The sequence below is a fragment of the Acomys minous genome (assembly GCF_964271855.1).
Source record: "Acomys minous genome assembly, chromosome: 14".
In the NCBI taxonomy this organism is placed as follows: Eukaryota; Metazoa; Chordata; class Mammalia; order Rodentia; family Muridae; genus Acomys; species Acomys minous.
In genome coordinates this window covers 47,342,714-47,370,248 of record NC_140496.1, presented here as the reverse complement: position 1 = coordinate 47,370,248, position 27,535 = coordinate 47,342,714, and the positions used below count along the sequence as shown (strand labels likewise).

The 27,535-nt window shown below is 39.2% G+C and overlaps 2 protein-coding genes across 4 annotated transcripts in view; one reads left to right on the top strand and one right to left on the bottom strand.

The window, feature by feature from the left end:
* Positions 1-310: 310 nt before the first annotated feature.
* ABCE1 (ATP binding cassette subfamily E member 1) lies at positions 311-26,890 on the bottom strand. The gene is made up of 18 exons (XM_084756791.1): positions 26,752-26,890; positions 23,074-23,204; positions 22,028-22,113; positions 17,930-18,027; positions 16,530-16,647; positions 15,836-15,973; positions 15,633-15,702; positions 15,308-15,404; positions 14,208-14,297; positions 10,075-10,196; positions 8,416-8,637; positions 7,163-7,222; positions 7,007-7,065; positions 5,125-5,235; positions 4,891-5,033; positions 4,643-4,765; positions 2,864-2,975; positions 311-2,083 (listed from the first exon to the last, which is right to left on the bottom strand). The coding sequence occupies exons 2-18, from the start codon at positions 23,174-23,176 to the stop codon at positions 2,036-2,038; spliced, it is 1,800 nt and encodes a 599-aa protein (XP_084612917.1). The 5' UTR covers positions 23,177-23,204; positions 26,752-26,890; the 3' UTR covers positions 311-2,035.
* ANAPC10 (anaphase promoting complex subunit 10) overlaps positions 26,854-27,535 on the top strand; it is a 45,053-nt gene continuing 44,371 nt past the window's right edge. The window contains exon 1 of one of the 3 annotated variants that reach the window (XM_084756792.1): positions 26,854-27,084. In XM_084756792.1, coding sequence (XP_084612918.1) covers positions 26,956-27,084 — 129 coding nt within the window. In that variant the 5' untranslated portion in view covers positions 26,854-26,955. Of the gene's footprint in view, positions 27,216-27,535 lie in introns of all 3 variants that reach the window. The other 2 variants (XM_084756795.1, XM_084756793.1) reach the window with 2 other exon arrangements.

Sequence of the window (27,535 nt, the reverse complement as noted above, 5' to 3'; positions counted from 1 at the left end):
ATGGAATCTCAGAGTTGTTTTGATTTGCATTTCCTTGATTACTAAGGAGGTTGAGCATGATATTCCTCTATTGAGAATTCTCTGTTTAGTTCTGGTGCACACCTTTTATCCTAGCATTTGGGAGGCAGAGGCACTCAGAGTTTGAGGTCAGTCTGGTCTACAGAGCTAGTTCCAGGAAAGTCAGGCTACACAAAGAAACCTGCCTCAAACAAACAAACAAAAAAATCAAATTTCATTTGCATGAAAATACAATCCCATACCAAGATTAAGTGTATAACGAGTATGAAAGAATGACCAAACACTGGTAATCTCAGAGTGATGAAGGGAGAAAAATTTTATTCCATATACTTATGTATATTTGCATTGTTTTACAACATGTATTTATGGTTTATTCATATAAATTCATTTGTAGAAGGCCTAATGGGGGCCAGTCAAAACAAACTATCATTGTTTGCAAATTAGTTAAGATTATTAAAAGCTCTAAGTCTTGCCTGCCCCATTATTCACCTTCCTCACAATTCCAGGTCAGTGTATCAGTAAGGCTTGAATACTGTCCTTTGTACCCAAGCCTATGAGTGAGTATGTACTGCAGCAATGGATACTTTATATTGCTATTTCCTGCACTAGCTGGAGAAGTTGTTTAAGGTTGCCCTTGGTTGCCCAACAGAAATATCTGTAGTCTGTATCAGGGCTGCGAATGTCCCTCAGCTGTTATGGTGCTTGCCGAGCATGCACAAACCCCTGGGCTTGCACCTCAGTACTGCATAATGCAAGCCTGGGTTACTCGGCTCAGAAATTCAAGGTTGTCCTTGATATTTAATTTTGAGGCTTGGGCTATAGGATACTCTGTCTCAAAATAAAACTAAAACCAAACCCTAACATCCAGATACGTAGGCACCAACTATAAAGACTTTGTATCTGTAGGGTTGTGTGTGTGTGTGTACATGTGTACACATCAGTGTGTTAGGGCCAAAGGTTTGACATAAAGTGTCTTCCTCAATTCTGCCTACTTTTTTTTTTTTTTTTGAGACAGGGTTTCTCTGTGTAGCCTTGGCTGTCCTGGACACCCTTTGTAGACCAGGCTGTCCTCGAACTTACAAAGAGATCTGCCTGCCTCTGCCTTCCCAGTGCTGGGATTAAAGGCATGCAACACCACTGCCCGGCTGCCCCATTACTTTTTGAGACAGGACCTTCGCTCACACAGACTGTTAGGCTGGCTCTAGGGATCTGCCTGACCTACCTGCCAGCTCTGGTAGTCCAGATTCCTACTGTGTCTCAAAGTGTACAGCTTGCACTTCCCTGAACCATCTCCCCAGCAAATACTCTTCAGAAAGGCCTCCCCCATCCTGATCAGTGATTAAATTTATGTTTACAAAGTAACATTACTTTCAATGTTATAGAATCTTATATAATGTAAAAACTGAAAAAACAAAACAAAATCCAGAGTTAAATTAGATTACTGAAATAATTTTGACAGATATTCAAAAGCACCAAAAAACCCATTAAAAACAATGTGTTAAGTTGGTCATAACCATCTGTCTTTAAACAATGGTGTTTATAGCAATGTTCCTTGAAAGCTACACACCGATATAGTGCACAGTCTGAAAACAAATAGCAAATATAACCCTGATGTTTATTTATCAAACCTTAGCAGTACAGTCTTTGCCTGGCTTTTAAAAGAGGGCAGTTTCATTATACTAGTACACGTAGCAAACAGGTAAGAACAGATTTTACCCTAGATTTTAAAGATGGGCAACACCAGTAAGCATCTGGTCCATAAATACAATACACAATTGAACATCTCCCTACAGATCACGAAAATCTGGAGGTAACTGATGTTTTTGAAATGTCTCCATTTTAGTCCAGTACGCACAGAATAGTTCTTAAACAATTTATAAGACAACTGGCTTTTGATGTCACATTAAGAAAATCATACTTCAAGCTCCAGAGTATGTGGGGCCATAAAACCTGATTAAAGTTTTATATGATAAAAATCCCAGTAAGTAAATGGCTTATTGATAATCTCCAATTCAATCTAATCATCCAAGAAAAAGTAGTTTCCACTCTTCTTTTGTTCTACATCCTAAAAAATAAAAGAGAAGTGACACAAATCAGATGAAGCCATAGCATCTATGCAGTGTGACCGCCCAGTGCTTAGCTACTAGAGCATCTCTAACGTGGTCTCCCCACGTAAGATGCTTTCTTTACATTTAGGAAGTTTGTCCACTTTTAAGCTCCTGTCAGCATACTGTCAGCCTGAAAACTGCTTATTAGATAAAGTGCTTTATACTTATAGACTTTCTCAAAACCGTCCCTAGGGTGGTCAGCAGCAGCTCAGCTCAGCTCCTCAGGGTTATGCTCTATGGCCACCAATGACTTAGTATGCAGAGGTGGCTTAATAAGTAAACGAGAATATTTTAACTATCGTAAACAAAACCAAAGAAATTGGTTAAAAGTATTCTCAAAAACTACTTTAACAAAATTCCATAAATTCATTTTCAATAGTACACAGTAAAGTTTTGGCAACAAGTTTTGTGCCCTTAGAGACAAGGCCCCACTGCCCCTGGCTGTCCTGGAACTCATTACATAGACCAGGCTGGCCCCAGACTCACAGCGATCGCCTGCCTCTGCCTCCCAAGTGCTGGGATTAAGGTGTGGGCCACCACATGTGCCAGATTTCAAGACAGCTCTAAGTGGCACTTACCATAGATTAATGAGTAAGAACACCAGACACAGTACAGTTGTTGCCTTGCAACAGGAGTATAAAAACTTAAAAAGGAAAACACAGCCCAAACTGAGAACAAGATGTGGCATCAATTTTTTAAGAAGACGATGTCTATTATGGTAGGAGTTATCCACATACCTTGATTGAATTAAGTTTATTTATTCGTGGTCTGTAATTGTTGGGGTCTCTTCTGAATGTAATTTCGAGCTGAGACAAAAATTTGTTCATGCCAGCCAAAAGCGTTTGAGGACTAGGGGGAAAAACAAGTAGTTTTCATTAGATTGTTAAGTATCAAGAATCGCCATTGCCTCTTCCTCTCAAGCACTAAGGCTAACACTATTACACAGCATTTGATTGGTCACATTTCTGTACAAAACAAGCAGAAATATGATCTATATTTCCGATATTGAAAAAACATTGAGACAGTATTTACTGATTTTTTCCCCAGAAGCACAGATAGAAAGCAAGGCCCTGCACTATGTTAGGGAAGCAGTCTACACTGGTTTATTGCCATGGCCCTGGAAGTACCGGTCACTAAGAGGAAGTTTCCATTAAAGCCTTCTGTGCTTTCATCTTTTATAGCCAAGATATTTTTTTTTAAAGAGAGGTAGAGACAGTTATGAACCACCAGGTAGGTGCTGGGAAATGAACCTGGGTCCTATGAAAGAACAGGCAGATGCATCACTTGAACCATCTCTCTGTACTCCGCCCCCATTAATTTTTACATTGTCTAAATAACAAGAAAAGATCATTAGTGAAGAAATCAGTTTTAGATATCTAAGAAATTTCCTGAAAGTTATATATTCTCACTAATTGATGATAGAATTTAATAGGAAAACAAAGGAATTTTGGGATGCATGGTGCTGTCTTTTGTTTGTTTTGTTTTGTTTCTTCCTTTGAGAGAGGGTCTTACTAAAGAGAGCTGATGTCCTGCAATATACTACTTAGGCCAGGCTGTCCTTAATCTTACAGAAGTCCACTTGCCTCTGCCTCTCATGCTGGTACTAAAGTTGTGCAACACCATGCCTAGCTGGTACTTCTATTTCTTGAAAGAAGTATTCAAATAGCAACTTGACCCTCCTTATTAACATCAAAAAGTATCGTGTGAGACTTGCATAAGATAGCAGATTTATGGGTCCAGAATGTGTTTGTGTATTGGTGATGTTATAAGGTACAACTTAATGTAGGTTTAGCACTAACGGTCAAATAATGTCTCAGAGACAGATGAATTTTTGGTTTTCCTACAGAGTCTAGAAGAGAAGGTTAAAATACTACATTGACTACGCTGTGGGTTGGGGGCTGGAGAGATGGCTCGGTGGTTAGAGCACTGGCAGCTCTTCCAAAGACCCAGGTTCAGTCCCTAGCACACACACGGCGGCTCACACCTGCCTGTAACTCCAGTTCCAGGGGACCTGACACCCTCACACAGACAGACATGCAGGCAAAAGCAAAGCCCCATCAATGCACATAAAAACAAATAAATCATAAAAAACCAAAAGAAAACGGTTACTGGGTTAGTGTCATGCATTTGGCATGTCAGTAATTCTTTGGATTTTATTCTACACAAAAATTATGTTTCTAAGAATTATAAAAACTTTTTTTGAAATACAAATACTCAACTGGACAAAGTTAAGCTGGAAGAAAAGTTAAGGTCTAAGGCTCTGTAGGATTATCTAACTGGGTCAAGTATTGTATACTAGCCTGTAAACTGCTATAAGGCCCCATGCAGTATTGTCTAAGAACTACCTGGGGGGCAGGGGTCACTGAATAAGAAACTGACTTAGCAGCTACCCCCTTCAAAGAAGAAAGCGATAGGACCTTAGTTTTTATGATTTTACTGGAAATGTAGAATGTGATAATTTTCCAATTGTTAGAACTTGAATTTTACTTCTGGACATTTTACAAAGCATTTTTTACCTGTTTGCAACTGTGTTCTTAGATGGAACACCATCAAAAACGATGACGCGATCCGCTAGGTAGGTAGCCATGATGAAGTCATGTTCTACGACAAAAGCTGTCTTCTTGGCATGGAGAATGAAACTGGAACACAAAAATTTGCAAACCTCTCATAGTTTTGAAGTCACAAAACGGTCAATGTTTTATTAAGCACATTTGTATGCTAGTACACACAATCAAAAATGATATTCTGAAAATAAGACATTTACCGTTTGACCACCCGAGCTGCCATTAATCTTTGCTCAGAATCCAAATATGCAGATGGTTCATCAATTAAATAGACGTCAGCAGGTTTGCCCAAACAAAGAGCTAAAGCTACTCGCTGAAGTTCACCACCAGACAACGTCTGCACCTAATTGGAAAAGTGCAGCAAAACATGTAAAGACAGCCAAAGGCTGAAATCACAGTGCACACAGATCTGCAAGGATGGTAGGTCACAGCACCTCTTGGTCGATGATGTTTTCAATCTGCAGTGGTTTCATCACATCCGTTACAAACTGGGGGTGAGTGTAAGCATCTCTGATCTTTTCATGCAGTAACTGGCGAACACTTCCCTGGTTTTAAAGGAAAAAATATTTAAATGATAAATTACCAGGAAAGAACTTTTCTGTTTATGATTTTTTTTTTTTAGATAGAATTTTTCTGTGTTAGCCTTGGCTGTCCTGGACCTGCTTTGTAGACCAGGCTGGCCTCGAACTCATAGCAATCCACCTGCCTCTGCCTCCCTAGTGCTGGGATTATAGGTGTGCACCACCACACTCGGGCTGTTTATGAACTTTAGTACTAAACTTCAGACCAAAATGAAATGAAATTGCCACCAATTTATATTTTATTTTTTTCCCTTCTTCTGAGACAGGGTCTCACGTTGTAGCCAACTAGCTGCCTCCAGCTCAGAGAGCTGCCTGACCACTGCTGCCTCCAAGTGCCAGGAAAAGGCTCGCCTGCATCACTACTCCTGGCCCATTCTAGTTTTAAATCTCACTCAAGATTTTGAAGCTAAGAACAACCATGGACACAGGTGAAAAGGCAATGATCTTAATACTTAAACGAGCGTTTCAGGGGAAAAATAATGAAGAGCAGGAATAACTCTAAATGTCAAAGTGGGATTAAGTAGCTTGGATAATCTGTAGGCTACAACACAATGCACCGCCTTATCCTTGGCTGAATCCTAAAACAGTTAAATGTGAGAACTTGAAACAGACTGTGTGAAGTGCTAGTGAGGGTAAACGGAAGCGTGTAGCAGGGCCAGTGAAGCGGGGCTAAACACAGTGATTAAGAAGCTCAATGGAGAGCCGGGCGTGGTGGCGCACACCCTTAAATCCCAGCACCTGGGAGGCAGAGGCAGGCGGATCACTGTGCGTTTGAGGCCAGCCTGGTCTACAAAGCAAGTCCAGAACAGCCAAGGCTACACAGGAGAAAAAAGAAAAGCTGACTCAAAAACACTGAAAACACCTCCCCACCCATCGGCCAAAAACAGCTCAATACATTTTCATGTTTTATACCAGAAACCATTCCCTAGGGCTGAATAACCTTATTTTCTAAAAATACATTAAAAACCACATTATTCATCAGCTGACAGACATTTGGGTTTTTTCTACCTTTTGGCTCTGATGAATACAGTGGCTATGAACACACCTGTGTAGGTTCTGGGACTGAAGTGCACACACTGCTGAAGTATACGCTAATGAGCGGAGCTGCTGGTGTTTACTACTCTGCTACAGAAGTCATCTGAGCGGCTTTCACAGTAGCTATAGGGTTTGTTTTGTTTTTTGTTTTTTGAATATTCCCAACAGCAACAGGTAGCATCCAATCTCTTCACACTGTCACCAATACTTGTACTGGTCTTTTGGCTGTGGTTGTAAATTGGAATTCCCCATGTTTGATCTGCATATCCTTACTAGCTAAGAATGCCAAACATCTTTCCATGTGGTAGGGGTCATCTGTATTTCTTTGGAAGAATGCTTGCTTTTGGGCAAAGGCTTGCATTAGGTTTGTAAAAAAAGGTTGACAGATTTCAAAGTTACTTCCAGAGCCAGATGTGGCAGTATATACCCAGTGAACAACAGTACTGGGCAGTAGAGGCAGGCAGGTTGAGAATTTCAGGTATTTGTATCCTATAGTAGATTCTGGGCCAGCCTGTGGCTCGTTTAGACGCTAATATAGGTAAGAATTTCAGTTTTTTTGTTATGTGAAGGAGACTAAACTCAGTCAAACGTATACTGTACCACTGAGTTAATGCCCTCGCCCATAGCTAGAGCAGGAGATGTAACGGTATAAGCACATATGCACACACATTTTAATAACTAAATTAAAATGATGACTCACTGTTGATTTGGGACTGATTTTCTGTGGCTTATAACTGACATTTAGAACTGGTACTTCTCCTGCAAGAGAATAGAAGTATGCATGACACAAAAACTGCACAGACCTTTCAAGTTTTCTTTGTGGGACAGAGAAAAAAGGCCATGCTTATAACAGTACCTCCTTCGTCAGGCTTCAGCCTCCCAGCAAGCATTCGGATAAATGTGGTTTTGCCTGTACCTGGTAATACAACAACAAAACAAAATTAACCTTCACATTTCAAAGTGAAACACAACTTCCTAATTGTTAAAATCTGAGACATCTGTCTTGAAGATATTATAGAACAGTTATGAAGGAAAAACAATCCTCTCCTACCTATCACGTATTAGCCTAAACTTATTAGGAGGCGTAAGGCCAGTCCATTTTAATGAATGGTTACACTATACGTGGTGTCTGACAGTTTAGAATGTGTACTTCTTAGTTATCAATTTGTTAAGGGCAATAGAGGCTGTTTTGTGATAGAAACTACCCACAGCTAGTACTAAAAATTGTAACCCAATCAGACTGTTTACTGAAGCCTGATATACTGCAAATCTCACGTAAAATCTTCTAGTCGGGCGGTGGTGGCGCACACCTATAATCCCAGCACCGGGGAGGCAGAGGCAGGTTGATCTCTGTGAGTTCAAAGCCAGCCTGGTCTACAAAGCGAGTCTAGGACAGCCAAGGCTACACAGAGACCCTGTCTCAAACCTCCCTACTCCTCAAAAAAACTTCTGCAGTTTTATAAGCTCTAAGACCACATTATAAACTATTTTTTTTCACACTATAAACTATTGCCTTCAATTCATAAAAGCAATACTAGGTATTTAGTAGTCGGATTTATCTTATAGTTACAGTTAACAACTTAATATCGAAAATACTGGTGATAAAACTATCATCAGAACTTCAAATACGAAAAACTCCAATTACAGGCACCCAAATAAATCTTTTAAAGCTGGCATAAATCTCAGTTAACAACTGTCTATTCCATCTAGTCCTTTTGCAGAATGACTGAATGCCTCACTACCTTATTCCATGGAAAAACCAGCTGAGCAGAAACTGCATATTTTTAGTGGCAATAATGAAGTAAGAATTTCCCCCTGAAACAGTGTTTCTCTGTGTGGCCTTGGCTGTCCTGGACTTAGGCCTTGAACTCACAGAAATCTGCCTGCGTTGGCCTCCATTGCTGGGATTAAAGGCATGCATGCTCAGTGAAGTAATAAACATTACCTGCTTAACAACAGCTAGACTAAATTAGGAAATACCACAAAAATGTGAAGTTAAAACAATAATTTTATGGATCCACGCTCAGACGCCAGCTGAGTCCAATCTCCACAAACACAAGTAATTTATAGAGCTGGCTTTCACCATCACTTTATAAAATACGGGCTTACCATTTTCCCCCAGCATCACCATGATTTCAGAATCTGTAAACTCTCCAGCTACGATTGCTAACTCGAATTCTCCCATCTTTTTCTTCATCCCAGGATATTTATACATACACATCTTTTTCACTTCTTCTTCATTTGCTGTCTCAGCTACCTTAAACACAAGTGATGCGTCCCTGAACCTCAAGTTTTCTGTTGGAACATAGCCATCCAAAAATATGTTTATGCCTGTTGGGGAAAAAAATGCCAACAAATTAGTAAAGATCTGAAGAAAATATAAATAAAACAAATCTTAAATAACGAGTATAATGATTTTTTGGGAACTCATGAAAACTTTATACCTCTGTTAATACTAAGCCTGCATATAAGCAAAAGTCAACACTTAAGTATCACTTAAAAATTTAAGTGTTTTGGAGTGCAACTCTGTAAAGTCAGTTCTCTATCTACTTTTACAAAGGCTTAACTGAATAAACTCAAGTCATCAGGCGCGCACAGCAAACACTGAGCTGTCTGGCAGGCCCTCACTACTCTCAATATTTATTTTTGATGCCAAAACACAAGTGTGGAAGAGGATAACTTTGGAATTGGATTCTCTCCTGCCATGACGTGGGGGCCTGGGGATTAAATGTAGGCATTCACGATTAGCAGCGAGTGTCGTTACCCACTGAGCTATCTTGAAGGTTTCAACCTTATTTAAAACAAACAAACAAACAAATCTAAGGCAGGGTGTGGTAGTGCCCACCTTTAATCCCAGCACTCTGGAGGCAGAGGAAGGTGGATCTCTGCGAGTTCAAAGCCAGCTGATCTACAAAGTGATTCTAGGCTAGCCAAGGATACAGAGAAACCCTATCTTGAAAAACAAACAAACAAAATTCTTAAGACTACTGGCAAGAAAGTGCAGTAATGGCACACACCTTTAATCCCAGCATTTGGCAGGCAGAGGCAGGCAGATCTCAGTGAGTTTGACACCAGCCTGGTCTACAGAGTGAGTTCCAGGACAGCCGGGGCTTACATGGAGAAACCCTGTCTTGAAACACCAAAACCAAAAGAAACAAACAACAAGAACAAAACCAAAGAAAGAAAACTGGGACAACCTCACCAAGTTTTTTTTAAAATACATAGGTATTTATTTTAAATATGTAAGTAGAAAAGTTATAAAAAAATTCCTTCTCAACATACTAAACTATCGATATACTTTTTATAAATTATAGAAACTGCCAATTCCTGAAAAGGCTGTGATACAATGTAAATTTGTTTTCAAAATTATTTATTTAAAAACATTAATTTTTATTAGATTTTTATGGAGCCTAAGTGTCACAAATACAAGATATAGATTATAGATAAATTTGAAATATAAACTTAAAATAGACACTGATGAATTTAAATAGTTTTACTAAAGGTGTTGGGCTTGTTAAAAGATAAATTTAAAGGTTACAAATACTACATAAGTCAAAATGTACAGATTACCCCAGCAGAAAATTGTCAAAAAACCCCAAACAACAACAACAACAACAAAACTCCTTTTCTGTAACTGTAAAGACAATACACTATGTTCTCAACAATTATAGTTCCACATACGTATTAGAGCCACACACAGTACTGCTTTCATGTAATCCATTTCTAGGCATTAGAGAATGCAGCATTATGAAGAGGGTTTCCGGTTACCTTCTCTTACACTAAAGGGCATAGTGACAACACCATAAGCACTTGGCACACCATACAAACAGCAGATGAAGTCAGAGAGATAGTCTAATACACTTAGATCATGCTCCACCACAATGATGTATCTGAAAAGCAAAACAGACTTTTATTTTTAAATTTAACATAACATTATTAGCTAAGACTTTATATATTTTTTTCCCTATGGTTGTAAGTATAAAGAACACAGTAAGCCACAAAATATTTCTAATTGACTTTTTTACTAATTATAATGTACTCACATTACATCCAGATTGTTATCCCCTAGCCTATCTTCCCGTTCCCACCCTCCTTCCCCACAGCTCATTATTTATGTTCACATTTACAATGTTTCTCTAAGGTTAGATTCCACTGAGATGATTTTAAAAAGCTATTGCTAGATCATAACCTATCGAACATCCTGTATCGTGAGATTTTTATGCAGTACTCTATTCCCACACCCATTTATCTTCCACATACTTTAAATACCAACTTTAAGCATAAGCTTCCTGCCCAAATAAAGTTCTCATTTGTATAAATAGAATCATCTCTCACAAGAAATTTTCAGACTTTCAGGAGCTTTTAAATTTTCACTTATCTTACCATTACTATATTTGTATACAGAAAAACCAGAAATTGATGTCTTCCTCAATAATGCATTTCTTTATTTTGTGTTTAAAGGCCATTCCTTCCTAAACAGTCAACTGCCAACATTTTCACCTACTAAAATCCCACTCAGCTTCTATTTTACTCTATTCCAAATCCTACTCACTATAAGACTACCTTTCCTAATAAGCAAATGAATGTTTCTTACTCTAGAAACACCCTTCTCAGAAATCACTTGACTTTCTTGAATTCAAATAGAACTAACTTAGAAGTCAAAAGTTCTGGTGTTTTAGGAAAACAGCAATCTGTGTACCCAAATAAGAAATCTGTGCTGTAAAGTAATATATGCAATTAAAAGCTCCAGCCAGGTTAGGTATCGCATGCCTATAACCCCAGCACTCAGGGAGGCAGAGGCAGGCCAGTCTCTGAGTTTGCAGCCAGCCTTGTCTACAGAGTTGGTTCTAGGACAGCCAAGGCTACACAGAGAAATCCTGCCTTGAAAACCAAAACCAAAAAAGGTCCCAGTCTATTATTTTGGATTTCTTACTGCTTTCCGGAAGATATGATCTTCAAAAAGTTTAAAGCATTCAAGACTGACTGAATGCATGCTTTGATAGCTTTAGAACGGATACTCTTTCTGTAGTTGCTTACCACCAACCTGTCATCAACATGGATTACTTTAACTCACCAGTACACAATCCACAAACGTGCTTTACTTATTGTTTCTGACTGGTTAACTAAATTTGCCTTAAAGTGCTATCACTGTTACATTAAGGTGTTATCCTCTCTCTCATACTTAAGTCTTGTAATGTCTATTTTTGTCATTAGTTTTCTTAAGATCTGTTCATTTCTATTACATCTTCCTTCTCTTCCTATCCTTTCATTTAACTTAGTATAAGGTGAAGGTCTTGCTGTCCAGTGACTTGCCTGAATTTCTACATACTGAAATGTGAGTCAGTTGGCTATGAATTATTGTTGTTGTTGGTTTTTTGAGACAGGGTTTCCCTGTGTAGCCTTGGCTGTCCTGGGCTCTTTGTAGACCAGGCTGGCCTCGAATCAGAGATCCACCTGTCTCTGCCTCCAAAGTGCTGGGATTAAAGGCGTGCACCACCACGCCTTGCTCATATCTATTATTTTCTTTACCATACTGTCAAGTTCTTAAAATACTAGGCTTTATGTTTTTGTACTGTTATTTCTCAAAAAACTCTCTTATATTGTTCAAGTATGTGTTATAATGCCCAGTGATGTATTATGAAGTAAAAAGTATGCCTGTTTGGACAATTAAGAGTCTACCAATAGGGGAAATACTCAACTGCATATGGAAAAACAAAAAACCCACAACCATACCATGCCGAGATATCACCATCCCTGATTTCAAGTTGTACTACAAGAGCTATAGTAATAGAAACTGCATGGTATTGACATAAAAACAGACAGGTTGATCAATGGAATCAAACCAAACACCCAGATGTAAACCCACTCACTTATGGTCACCTGACTTTTTTTCCCTCTTTTTTTGAGAAAGGGTTTCTCTGTGTAGCCTTGACCGTCCTAGACTTGCTTTGTAAACCAGGCTGGCTTTGACCTCACAGTGATCCGCCTGCCTCTGCCTCCGGAGTGCGGGAATTAAAGGCATGCGCACCACGCCCAGCCTAGTCACTTGATTTTTGATAAAGTCAGAAATACACAATGTGAAAAAGAATTTTCAAAGCCCTTAACATAGAACCAGATGCCCTGAAACTAACAGAGGAGAGAGCAGGGAATAGGCTTCAACACATTTCCACAGTAGACCACTTCCTCAACAGAGTATCAACAGCACAGGAACTAAGAACAACAATCAATAAATGAGACCTATGAAATTGAAAAGCTACTTAAGACAAAGGACACTGTCAAAAGAACAAAGCGGCAGCTTACAGAATGGGAAGAGATCTTCACCAACTCCACGTCTGACAGACGGCTAATATCCAAAATATATACAGAACTCAAGAAACTAGACATCTACAAACCAAATGATCCAATTAAAAAATGAGGTACATAGTTGGGTGTAGTGGTGAGTACCTTTAATTTCAGCATTTGGGAGGCAAAGGCAGGTGGGTCTCTAAGTTTGAGGCCAGCCTGGTCTACAAAGTGACTTACAGCACAGCCAGGGCTACATAGAGAAACCCTGTCTTGAAAAACCAAACCAAACCAAACCAAACCAAAAATACTCAAGTGAAGATGTGGAACAAGATAAACACTCCTCCACTGCTGGTGGGAGTGCAAATTTGTATAAGCCATTTTGAAAATCAATTTGATGGTTTCTCAAAAAATTGGAAATAGCTTTTCTTCAAGACCCAGCTATACCACTCCTGGGCATATACCCCAAAAGAAGCTGATTCTCTTCATGCAATTTTATGTGGGTTCTAGGGATTGAACTGTTTGCCAGACTTATGCAGCAAGTGAATTCACCTGTTCTGCCATCTTGCCTACTTGTCTGTTTTTAGACTCTTAAAACACTATCAAATAGTCTTCTTCCCACACTCCCCGTGGTTCAAATCTTCCCTTATATTTCAGTGTCATTTTCTCAGTTATATCTGCTAACTATGTCTTTGCCTATGTACACATGTGTGCACACTCGTGAAGGACAAAGGCCAATATCCCTATTTTTTTTTTCAATTGTTTCTCCACCTCATTTTTGGGACAGGATCGTTCACTGAACCTGGAACTCACTGGTTGGCTAGACTGGCTGACTGGCACCCCAGGGAGCTTTTTGCCTCTGCTTCCCCAGCACTGAGATTACAGGCACACATTGTCACTGTGCAGGTTCTGAGACGGAACTCAAGTCTTCAGGTTGCATGGGAGTCATATTACAAATTGAGCCTTCCCCCCAGCCCTCTATTCTTTCAACTTTTAGATTTGTTTGGGTTTTTGAACATTTGTGCATCAAATTCCTATAGTTTTAATACTTTAAAACGTCTTACACCATATTTTAGAGGCTCTTTCAGAATGCAAGATGTAATTCTAATACAGCTGTCTTGCTCTGTGTTGACTAAGCTTAGGGATAGCTGTTTTTTGTACTTCCTGAGAGCTGAGATCATACTCCTCTTTACCTGTGAGAATTGCTCACAATCAGCGTTGAGGGCATACCCTCCCAAATGCACTGTTGTTTCCACATGCCGTAGGGGAAAAGCTTCAAGAGTGCATCACTGAATAACAAGCGTTTAGATCATAAGCTCCTTCAACTGCAAATGTGACTTCTATCTAAAGACTCAGAGCATCGAGGGCAATGATGAGTTAGGAAACTTTGGAAAATTGAAAAATCACTGCACTCAATACCTGCATGACAAAAGCTGCTAACAACTCTTTTGTTCAATGAGACTGTGACTCTTATGCTAAAAACCTTTGTTCCAAGATAGAGGAAGGCAAAATTCTGGTGGTCGCTATAAATGATCAAGATGAAAACCACGAATGTTTAATCTTTAAACACTTGTAAAATTCCCTCAACAGAACACAGAAATGGACTGGCTCTTACTTACCTATCCGGATTTATTAGAGACCGAATAGTAATGGCGGCCTTTAAACGCTGCTTGACGTCAAGGTAACTGGAAGGTTCATCAAACATAAAACTAAGAGAAAAAAAAGCAAGTATGTTAAGTTCGAATAACATAGCATAATTCCATCTTATATATTAAAGTAGCACAGTGTTTCTGATAGGACAGAATGAAAAATTTCATACACCAATGAGGATGCTACTTGTAATGAGGAAGGAAGAAAATAGTTACAAGAAGCAAAAATGTATACCTACAATTTCAGGAGAGCTTTGAAGATTAGACTGACTTTTAATTAGTGCCTTTTAATGAAATATTCTGATACAGTCTGAAGTACTTTGAAGAGCTCTTTTCTTCTTGTTCTTAATCTGTATTTACTTTGTGTGTGTGTTGGGAGTGCCACTGCCTGCATGAGGAGGTCAAAGGAAAACTTGCCTAAGTTGATTCTCTCTTTCCACCTTGTGAGTCTGGGGAATTGAACTCAGGTGGAGGCCTTTGTGACACGCCCCTACTCTGATAAGCCATCTTGCTGGCCCCAAAGAGCCACTGTCTTAATAGGCTCAAGTCCAGAGGCTTTAAAGCAGACTGTTTCTCATGCACAGAATGACTCTGAGTATTTGGTGGAGAAGATGGGGCTTGACTGTACACCCAGAGAAGAAACGCGGGAAAGCAGGAACAATAGTATCCGGCAGGAGGGAGACACTAGGGAGCAGGAAGGAGAGCTGCCCTTTTTATTCCATTTCTCCTTCACAGAGCATGCCGTTCTTATATTGACAAGTTTAAAGACCATCTTTTATTTGAGGTATATTTAGATAGCTTACTGACCTAATGTAATGACCTAATGATACAGAGCTCAAGTTTTAAAAATTAGACTCTGTAAAGTATAAATTACCACTCATAAAAGCAAAGATAACCCTACTGTGGGACTGGTAACAGGGAAAACGGGTCATGGAAACAAACTGCTTTAACTTATAACCTCAAAAGCATACCTTTAGATATCTTTACTAATTATTCAAAATTACTGCTGAATTAGCAGCATTACAAATACAAGCTCACAAAGATTAAGATAAACAAAAAGTGTAACCTACATATCAGCTTTTTGTATGCAAACGACAGCACAAGCAAATCTCTGCAACTCTCCTCCTGAAAGATCTTCAACATTTCGTTCTTTAAGGTGAGTTAAATCTACAAGGAATAATCAGAAGCATTGTGTTTAATGTTATAAATTCCATTTCATCTCTTCTGGAAAAAATACACATGCTGTATGTCATTACTTTGGGTTTGAATGATATTCTAGTTAGAACTATGTAGTTTAACAATCATTACTAAAGCTTTCCTCATGAATTTAGCAACCCACATAAAGAGAGTTATGACCAAGTGCAGTTTATTGAAAGCATGTACTCAAATACTTACCAAGCTGCTGACATACAATTGCCTGTGTCTTTGTTTCATCTTTTCGGTCCAAAATAGACCCTACTGTTCCCTGTCAGAACAGAAAATTATCACTATTTTCCTTTGGTATTAAAAAGTCACAAAGTAAAACTTTCCCCCTCCTACCAATAATCTACAATATATAACTTCTATAATATTTAACTTCTCTCTATAAACAAACTAACCTTTGCAGCCTTGGGAATTTGGTCTACATATTGAGGTTTTATAATGGCTTTTAGGTCATCTTCTAGAATCTTGGTGAAGTAATTTTGTAATTCAGATCCACGGAAATAAGTCAAAATCTCTTGCCAATCAGGAGGATCCTAGAAATATATATAATAGTTATCTGAGTTTAAGCTAAAAATACAAAGGGAATGGAGCCTAAGTAAAATTAAACATATATTTAAATAGAGGACTGCTACTTTAAGATCGGAAGTAGACTTAGTTTCAAATGCAGGCATAATAATTCCAAATATTAAGAGAACTATGAATTTCCAGTTAAGCAACTCTAACAGAAAGGATGAGACCACACACACACACACACACACACACACACACACACACACACACACACACACACACCACCCTAAAACCCAAAAAGACATTATAACTACAAGAAGAAGGAACCCTGTGAATGGTAGTGCCTACTAGTCCTGGGAGGCTGTCAAGAGGACTTTTAAGTTCAAGGTCTTCTGAAGCTATAGAACATGACTTAAAAAACGAAAATAAACCAAACCCATACTTGGGCCACATAACATCTTGGAACTAAACTCCACAAATTAACTTAAAAACAAGAACATTAAAAAAATTATTCCCATCCCACTCCTCAAAAAACAAAACCACCCAGACATATTAATTGTCATAATCTTTAATACATACATCATACTTTCCAAGGTTTGGCTTTTGCTTTCCTGCTAAAATTTTTAATGCAGTTGACTTTCCAATACCATTAGTTCCAACTAATCCCAAAACTTCACCTGGGCGAGGGATAGGCAATCTATTACAATACAGGGGGAAAAAAACCCTTAGTATTAGGCAGAAGAAGGCACACAATAGCAGAACGAAGTATTTTAAAGCACTTGCACGTCATATATATCCATTCATGAGCTAAGTAATATATGCTAAGCATTACTGGCTATTATGGGGAAGAAAGCAGCCAAAAGAAACTAACTGGTAGAAATATATCTACAATAAATGATACTTTAAATTCTATTTGCCAAATTCTTTATCTAAAATAACATTTTTCTTTACAGTTAAGGTTCAGCTTTAATGCACAAACTGCTCTGGTAAAAATCTCACAGCAGGTATAACCCAAAAGTGTCATTTTTTCCCCCATTTAGCCAGCCACTTACTTACAAGGAGAGAAATAGCATACCAGCTACAAACTGTATACTTTCTCCCTGTTGCTGTTGGCTTCTTACAACTGGCAGGGTGAAAATATCATTTTATTTGTGAAACCTAGAGTTTCAGATTCAGCATATAAATATTCAGCAGATAAAAATAAGCATTAAAGCTGGGCTGTGGTGGCACACGCCTTTAATCCCAGCACTCAGAAGGCAGAGGCAGGAGGATCTCTTGAGTTCATGGTCAGTCTGGTCTATACAGTGAGTTCCAGGCCAGCCAATGGTACACTGTCATAAAAGAAGAAGAAAAAGAAAAAGAAAAAACAAATCAAACCAAAAGGCTATTAAGGGTCTAGTGACTTACTCTGAGGCCCAAATCAGTATAACATTTCCAGTGGGACATAAGGTTAGTGAATACATAAAATCAAAGCAAGTGTCTTTAAGATTATTTGGGGGATAAGGGTATTATGAATAATGGTGACTGTCAATTGTGGTCATATTTAAGAATAATTTGAAATATTTTAATCTTCCAGAAATCTAGCTTCTATTTCTTCATGACCTGATTCAACAGGGCTAAGAGGCTAGACATTTAGTGTTGCTTTGAAGTTCCTCAGATATTAATTCTAATATTAACCAGGATAAACTGGTGACTTTTTTGTTTGTTTTGAGACAGGATATCACTAAGGTAACCTTGACGGGCACAGAACTCACAATACAGACAAGGCTGGCCTTGAACCCAGAGAAATCCTCCTGCCTCTGCCTCCCGAGGGCTGGGATTAAAGGCGTGTGCCACCATGCCCAGCAACTGCTAACACGTAAATGCAATCCTGCAGTTTATTATACTCTTTTACTCTTTGGTAGACTGAAATGTCACGCCCTCCGTTCTCTGAGCACTCTGAAGGGCATCTGCGCTGACTGGGGTAGAGAGGGACATACCTGTGAAGCTTGAAGGCATTGGCACAATATCGATGTGTTGTTTCTTTTTCCAAATTGCTTGGCAAATTGACAATTGATAAGGCGCCAAAGGGGCATTTCTGTTATTTAAAATAAAGTATCACATATTAATTCATAAAAGTAATATATTAAGAATATTTTATTAAAATCTTCTGAGTATAAGTTTTCATTTTATTTACTGAAAAATAAAAACCAAGTTCCTTAAACATTACAGCTGTATTAACAAACTTATTCTTCATGACTAATACAACGTAGACAATTATTATTTGATACTTCCTATACTCTGTCTATAGCAGATTTTTCTTTCCCTTCAATTATTGCTGTCCTTGTTTGCTTCTTTCTTACACTAGATAAAGTCTTACATCTGGATAAATTGGGGGAGAGGGGTACCTCTATCCTGCCAACAGATAGCCTACATGTTGGGTCTAACTTATCCTTCCATATTAAAAATGCTTCAATGCTAAGTAAATGATTATCAAAAAAAGAAAACATCAATAGAAAGACTTACTCAATATAGTATTTGACCAACAGATAAATGTCCATGAAACAAGAATGGCAAGTATCAGAAAGCCATTATTAATGGTGGCACTGTGTGGGCTGGGTAAAAACTCAGTTTTACCACTGAGTTTGGATACATGTCCAGCACTCATGTAAAAAGCAAAGTGTGGCAGTGGGTTCCTAAACCTCAGAGCTGGAGATGGAAACAGGAGGGTCCGAGGGACTTGCCGGCCAGTCCAGGCCGGATTAGTGAGGTCCACGTTTAGTTAGAGACCCTCTCTTAAGTAAATAAATATTAAAATAAAATAATACTGAGCTGGGCAGTAGTGGCTAAAGCCTTTAATCCCAGCAATAGGGAGGCAGAGCCAGGCAGATTTCTGAGTTTGAGGCCAGCTTGGTCTACAAAGCGAGTCCAGGATAGCCAGGGCTACACAGAGAAACCCTGTCTCAAAAAAATCAAAAAAGAAAAGATACCTTACTTTTGACTTCTGGCCTCCCTATGCACACACACACTGAAGAAAAAAGTAATGGTAACGTGGCTAGAGAAGTAGCTCTAAAGTACAGACAACGATTGAGTTCAGTAAGATTAGAGAACTGATTCAGAGAAAACTCAGTGAATCTTCATTTCAAACTGAGAACATTAACAAATTAAAAAAAAAAAGATTATTTTGTTTTCTAATTTCTGTCCTCTATCCATAGTGCTAAATTTTTATAACTATGTTTTCTACTCTCCTGTTTTCATTAATGTATATAAAATGTCTACGAGTAGGCTACAGGTAATTTTAAACTGTTATGTGACATGGAAAAGAAATATACACTATTCATAAATAATATAGATTACTCAATATTCAGGATGCATATATTACCTTCTCCCCAAGCACCAAGAGTTTATTTAATTATAATTAGTGTTTTTAGGCATTCAGATACATATCTAAAATTTTGGGATATTATTTTCTCTCAGCATAAAAAACAAACAAACAAACAAACAAACAAAAAACCAAACCAAACCAAAAACCAAAAAAAACCCCAAACAAACAAAAAACCCAAAACCCAAACCAAAACTCAAAAAACAGATGATACTGTAATGTTCACAGTGACCCCCTAATACCTAGCATACAGGCAGGCGTACATGATTAAGGATTAAGCCAATAATTTCCAGGAGTAATATTTCCTATTTATACTTTCCAAAATAAGAGAAAACATTTTCAGAATCCATGTAATTTTCTGGATACTTGAATCATCTTTCAAAAACCAATATAAAATACCCAGGACTTATATGAACAATTTATAGACATGTATATATATTCCGGTCAAGTTTCATTTTATATTATCTGTAAACAAGAACTTTACAGATCAATTGCTAAATTCCTCTTATAAGCTAAAGTTGGAAATTTAGCATTCATAAGCCAAAAGTCAATTATTCAATGTAATGAAATTTAAGATGCTTAAAATTGTACTATTAGGATAAATACAATAGATGCATATATATTGAAATAACTAAAAGATATTTTACTTTTTCTTATAAATGTTTAAAAAAAATTGGATATTAAGAGATTTAAAATTAAAAAAAGATACAACAAGGCATTTTTAGATTAAATTTAAGGTTTATTTAAAAGTTGTATTTCTACTTGAGAGGTAAATTTTAAAATTTAATAGACTTGGGATAAGTATGGTGGTACACGCCTTTAATCTCAGCACTTGGTAGGCAGACAGATGAATCTCCGTGAGTTTAAGGCTAGCATGGTCTATAGAGTGAGTTCCAGGACAGCTAGGGCTATACAAAGAAACCCTGTTTCAGAAAACCAACAAACAAACATATAGCGTGTGTGTGCCACAGTGCATTTCGTGGAGGTCAGAGGACAAGTTTGTGTAGTTAGTTCTCTACAGTTAAGTGGATTCCCGAGTGTGAACACAGGTCATCAGACTTGGAAAAGCGCCTTTTTCCTCCAGGACATCCCACTGACCCATAACCTCATAAAGGTGTGGTCTGGGGCTCCCTGCTCCTCCCAGGTCCAGAGACAGATGCACCTTCTTATGCAGTGCCAGCCTTGTCCCTGAACATGATGGTGAAGGCTGGAATGAACAAATGTGGCCATACTGGGTGCCTTCAACTCTGGCGATGGATACTGCTGCTCTGAGTGGCCCTATCTCCTCTACCTACACGTCATCCACTACTACAGTCTGAGTACAGCCATGGCATTTCTCTAGCACAGTAAAGGCTGGGGCTGGGAAACTTGTCATTGATATGAAGGCCACCTCCTTGTTCCAGGAGTGTGATCGACCAACACCAAATAGGGTGGCACTGGTGCCGAGGGTCCAATGACATCTTCATTATTATGGAGAAGGCTAGAGCCTACTTAAAGGGTGGAGCTGAAAAGGTCACCACCTCTGCCACGTCTGCTGATGTCCCCCATGCTTGTGATGAGTAACTCACTCAAGATCGCCAGTAATGTCTCCTTCACCACCAACTGCTTAGTCCCCCTGGCCAAGGTCATCCACGATAAATTTGGCATCATTGAGGGTCTATGCCATCTTTGCTACCCAGAAGATCATCTCTGCATCCACTGGATCCACCAAGGCTGTGGGAAAGATGGTCCCAGAGTTGAACAGGACCCACTGGCATGGCCTTCCATAGTCCTACTCCCAGTGTGTCAATGGTAGACCTGACTTGCCACCTGGAGAAAGCTGATGAATATGATGACACCAAGAAGGTAGTGAAGCAGGCACTGGAAGGAGGTGTAAAGGGCATCTATTTGGGGCTGTAATGAGGACTAAATTGTCTCCAGTGACTTTAATAGCAACAGTCCCTATTTCATCTTTGATGCTGGGGCTGACATTGATCTCAACAACCACGTTGCCAGGCTCACTTCCAGCTATTTCTACGATAGACCTCACAGTACGCATGATCTCCAAGGAGTAAGAACCCTGAACTACCCACCCCAGCAAGAACAAGAGAAGCTGGCCTTAACTTAGCGCCCGACACACTGAGCATTTCCCGTTTTATCTTAGATGTCCTCCAAAGAACAAGAGGGGCTTAGCGAATTCTACTGTCTTGCAAAGCATCTTTAAAGTTCAATGGTACTCCCAAATAATTTAAGTTTGGTTTGGGGCCAGCAAGATGGCACAGCAGGTAAAGGTGCTTGCCACCAAATCTGATAGTATGGGTTTGATCCCTGGAACCCACAGTGTGGAAGAACTGCCACCTACATATTGTTCTCCAACCTCCAAGTGCACACTGCGGGACAGGCATACCCAAACACTAGCATGTGTGCACGCACGCACAAGATAAAGTGACAAAGTAGCTGCGTGGTAGTGGCACACACCTTTAATCCCAGCACTTGGGTGCAGAGTCAGGCAAATCTCTGAGTTCTAGACCAGCCTGGTCTACAAAGTGAGTTCCGGAATGGGCAGGGTAGTTTTATTAGCTTAAAAAAAAAAAAAAGGCGATAATATTGTCCTAAGAATATTACTTTCTTAAATGTATTTTTAATTTACTGGTGCTATACTTTTGTCTTAAAAAAAAAAAAACAACTTAAATTTCAGGTTTTATTTTTGACTTGACAAAGAAACATCATCACTTACCTTAATACAAATACCACAACCAATACAAAGAGTTTCAGAAATCCATGCTATTTTGCTCTGGGGTGTTACTTCTATGCATAATTTTCCTAGCAAAGAAAAATAATTTCCTTTATCTATTAGAATACTTTTAAGATTGCTACTCAGAAAATGCTGTTTCTGAAGTATCACACAAAGTTTCAAGGACAATGACTTAAATCAGTGCTTGGTGGGACAGATTCTGAATTAAATACCTAATTATTAATTATGTATTTTTACTGGACAATAAACAAATGGCCAATATATTTTGTTTATCTAATATTGGTAAAATACGATAGACCTTGAAACACTGTTATGTTTAAGTTGACTAACTTCAGTTTGTTGTTGGTGCTTTGGCTGCTACCCTAGAGTTCTGCATATACTAACCGACTCTTTATCTCATAAAAGAAAATATGTCTTAGAAATGGAAAGGCACACCATAGACAGATAGGTAAGCAAAACTACAAAAAGCTATGCAGTTTACTAGTACACAGTCAAAATTCAGCACAGTATTTGAGAAATCAACAATTCAATTTCTAAAAAATATGGGAAGACATTCATGATAACACCTGAAGTTTGTCTTCCAACTTGGTAAGTCTGGAAGTCACCACTATATGGCAACAGTCATGTAATGTAACACCAAAAGACCACCAAAATTTGTCACCTATGAACTGTTAGATTTACTTAATCCTGGAAATCTAGCAAAACCACAAAATGACTGTCATTAAGCTTAAATTTCTTCCATCTTATGTAAAGATTCTTTTCCCTGTGACTCAATTACAGAATTTTGTAGAATAGCAAGGATTGTAGTTACCTTTTGGTTTGACCTTACACTTAGTGAATGTCTTAACAATGACATTCTATACTTTCTTTCAAAAGTCACAAACCAATCAGAGTTTAGAATTCTAAATTTCTCACCTTGTAGTTTAAGGAAACTAACAGTGATGAGCACAGCATCTGCCAGGGCCTGCCACACAGTCTGCTTTCCTACAGCTGCTCTTTACCCTTAGACAGCCTACAGACCCACTTACCCATTCGAACCACAGGGCAACTCTTTTTGCACTCCTGTCGACACTTCTTAGGTTTACATTTGTCATGGTTGACAATTGCAATTCTCGTTAATTTGTCTGCCATAATTGTAACGAAGAATATCCAGTTTTTTCTATTAAAGAAAAAGGAACAAATTATAGCAAATTTTATATACTGTAAGGAGAAAAAATTATGGGCACAAATAAAAGGAAGTCACGAATAATCACATAAAGTTCCTATGTTCATTTGGAAAAGTAAAAAAATATATTAGGAATAGCAAAATAATCTATTCAGTTGGATCAACCAAATTTTACACAATGAAGTTAGATTTAAAAATAGGTGCCACTTAAAATACCAGAAAAAAAATACCTAGAAAGATACTTAATATATATGAACAAGAAAGTACTCAAAACCATTAAATCACAAAGGACCTAACCAACTAAAATAGGCTTTCTCAGTTTTTATAATAAAAATAGTTGATATAAAAACTTTAATTCTTCTGAAACTTATATATACAATTCAATTTCTCGGGTAAAAATAGGTTATGTAAACCAAAGCTAAAAAGCTCTTTCGGGAAAAAATAATCAGGAAAATTAAAACAGCAAGGACAGAAAACTTATACACAACACATTAAAAAAATTATACAAGGCCTCAATAATAATACTGATACAACAGTATGAATATAAACCTCTAAAACAGACTACATATGAACATACACATACTCTGTCTCTAGAGATTTTCTTTTGTCCTCCAAACAAATCACTGACTCATTTTCTTATCCAAATGACTATACTGATGGAAAGGGGCAAGTGCTTGCTAGAGCTGTGACCGTCATGCTACCGCCCAGGCTTTTATGTAGTAGCAATGTACTATACATATATACTATGCTTTCAAGACTTTTCTAAAGCCTTGAGTATAACATCTATACAGAATTAAGATCAAAGCAAATTTAATCTTTTATAATACTGGGTTTAGTGTATTGACATTAATCCCTTCCTGTGACTAAAGGGAGTAAATAAATCCTAACAGTACCGTCATATTCTAGTTTATTTCAATAAATAATGAAGAAACCAACAAAAGCCAAGACTATCCATTTGCAAAGATGTTTTGCTGGCCTTTTTTGGTGAGGTGCAGAGAACGCAGCCATTAGTACTTGGAAGAACATATGCAATCTTGCTTCCCAATGTTGTCCTAGACTATGTCCTCTTCCTCCAAAGCCAGCCTTTCCTTTCAGACCCAAGTATTTCCACCATTACAGACTGACTACCCATCACTTCCTTTCAAACTGGTAAATGCTCTATTTGTTTTGGTAGAGGTGAGTTAAGCTATATAAATTAAAACAAAAACAAACAAACAAACAAACAAACACCTTAGCTGGGTGATATGGTGGTTCACGCCTTTGAGCGTAGCATTAGGGAGGCAGAGGCAGACAGATCTTTGTGAGTTCGAGGCCAGTCTGGTCTGCAGAGTTCCAGAACAGCCAAGGCTACAGAGAAACCCTGTCTTGAAAAACCAAAACCAAAACCAATCAACCAAACACCACCACCACCAACAAAAAACACGAACAAACAAACAAACAATAAACAAACACCCCCAGCCCCAAAACTGTAATAGATCTGTGCTGACAAACAAGGGCATATCTTTAAAAATGGATCCAGTTCTCCTAAGTTAAAAGAAACTAAATTTTACTTTACCTTAAAACCCCAAACCGAACCATGTAATTTTCTAAGAAATTCACTATTTTAGCAAATAAGCAACTAAAGTGGGCACCATGCATTCCGATATAAAAATAAATAAAAAATAAAAATGATTTTCTACAAATTACCTGAATAAATTTCTTAGAGATAAATAAATCTTTCACTATGAAATTGCTTATGTTGGTCTTTATTTTTGTGAAGCCACCAACACTATCTAAATTTTCAGGTTAGAAGAATAAACAAAAAAACAAAAATCCCAACAAGAGTCCAAAATAAAAATTATTTATGGGGAACAGAAACATCTTAGAGGTGGCTAATAAAGCTGACTTATATAGTACAATGATAAATTATTTTACATTTAATAAAAACTATTTTTTTTGTATAAGTTACATAGGTAAAGACTATTTATTTGTTCAACTTTCGTATTATTTCCAAGAATTAGAAAAAAAGGAGTTCCTTTTTTTTTCAACAGGAAGAACTTGGCACAGAAAATCTTGAAGAGAAAGATTATAGCAAAAACTTTTGGGAATAGAAAAAGTATCTGAAGATATTGAAGATTTGAAGACAGATGTTCAAAACAGGTACTATTAAAACAACGACTCGTGTCACTATTCCAGGTGAGTGCAAAAACATTAGTGAGACTACCCATGGGAAACATCTGCCATGCAGGATCCCAGGAAATAATATGGCCTGTGCTTCCTGTAAAGTAGCCTTATAAAGCATGAGTTGGGAAAGGCACATAGCTTTGATTTTTAATGACGCTCCTTTCAGCAACTCCGAAATGTTCTTCTCCAAAATTTTTGTTTGCTTTTGTTGTTTTGTTTATAGAGGTGATCTAAGCTATCTTATGAAACACACTGGTTTAAAACACAAACACACACCACACACACACACGTTTTGATTATACTGAATACATTAACTATCAACAGACAGACCGTTTTCAGAATACAGGAAGGACCACTGGCTACAACACAAACGTTTACCACCCTAATCCCCTAGATAGCAGTCCCTTGGAAGAAAGGGTGAGCCAATGAAAGCTGTTTTGACAGTTATTCCTTAGTTGCCAATTTTACCACCAAAAAAGAAAACTACTTATGTAGCACATGGGGTGTAGAAATTCAGCTTTGGCCATCATTCATTTGCAGCAAATACTAAACGCCTACAATGGATTACTAGAAAAGCTATCTAAAGATATTTTGAATAAAGTCACCATCCCTGATGTCAAGAAGCTTAAGATGTAATAAGCGGAAAAACAAAACAAAACACCAGATTGAGTCACTAATGGGAAGAGGGCGGAGTGCTACCAAGTGCCCCTCCAAAATCCTGACGACAGGCACTCAACTCGGAAATTCACTTGGGCTAATTCCAGTCCATAACCGAGCACGCGGTCGCACTACGAGAGAGAGAGAGAGAGAGAGAGAGAGAAGAGGAGCGACGTCTGCCCATCACTTCTATAAAGTCTGGGAGTGGACCAGGAGCACCGGATCTCATGGCGGCAAGATGCCGTGACTCACTCCGCAAACACCAGAAGGTCCAAGAGAAGCCACGAGTCCCCACTACCGAATGGCAACACAGCCAGCCGTATGGATACTGAGAGGAAGCTGAGGCGGGGGGATCTGCAGGGTGATGGGTTCGCTCCAGGGTGGGTGCCGGTGGGGACGGGGGTGGGGGGCAGAAGCGGCAGTGGAGGGTGGACCGTGAGGCCATGGCATCTGGGACCATTCTAAGTCGCAGCTGGCAGGGTTTGGAGAATAGAAATCTCGAGGCCGGGACGGCAGAAAGGAAGCGCGAGCAGCGCCCCGGGCAGAGCCAGATGTGCAGCTGGAGCCGGTTGCCACGCGCCACGGTGCCCGCTACCGAGGCCTAGCCACGGGCGCTCTGAGAACGTCCCTACCTAGTCCTCCCAAGGTGGCAGCCGGCCGCCGAACGCCAACACTCCCCCTCCCCGCCGCGGCCTCCCTCCCCGCCCACGAACTCACGTACCTGGAGACAAGGGTCCCCTCACAGCGGGGCGTGCAGCAGCCAAAGCAGCGTCAAGCCGCCAGGTCTCAGCACACGGCGTGTTCTTACCGCCACCGGCCAAGATGGCGGTGCACAGCCGCCGCCTCGCGCGAGGCCAATGAGGGCACAGTGCGCGTGCGCGACAGAGCGCAGGGTCGGCGCCGCCGGGTGGAGGGGGAGGGAGGGATGACGCGAGTGACGTCATTGTGCCGCGACGCCAGCTCAGGGAAGGAACCTCTAGACTCGTCGAGCCGCAGTGGGAGGAGCGGCGCGAACCTGCAGCAGCCGCCGAGCAGCAGGGCTGTGGCCGACCAGGTGTGTGAGAGCGCGGCTCTTCTGCGGCTTTAAAAAACCGTTTTTTAGTGGGCGCAGAAGAGTCCCCCTCTCTGTCTCGGTTGCTCTCTCCTCAGGCCTGGTGAGCCTGGGCTGGAGCCTTAGCCGATTTGGTAAGACTAGCGGTATCAGCGGGATCCCAAGTCTAGTCCGCAGCTTTATTCTTTACTGCCAGGCACCCGTTCCTCTCCTAGCCTTTGTTTTATCCACTTGACTGTTCTTTGAAGTTTGTCCCAGTGTCGAGATGGGCGCCCGATCGATCCTCCAACCCCTTATCCCTGATGGCAGGGCATTCAGGCTTTAACGGGATTTATTAATGTCTCTATGGTTACTTAAATGATTATTTAAATGATTATTGTTTGTGTGGCGGTTATAGGGATAGCGTGTCAAGGAGGCGATCGGTAGTTCTATCAGTCTTGCTTAAACTTTACAA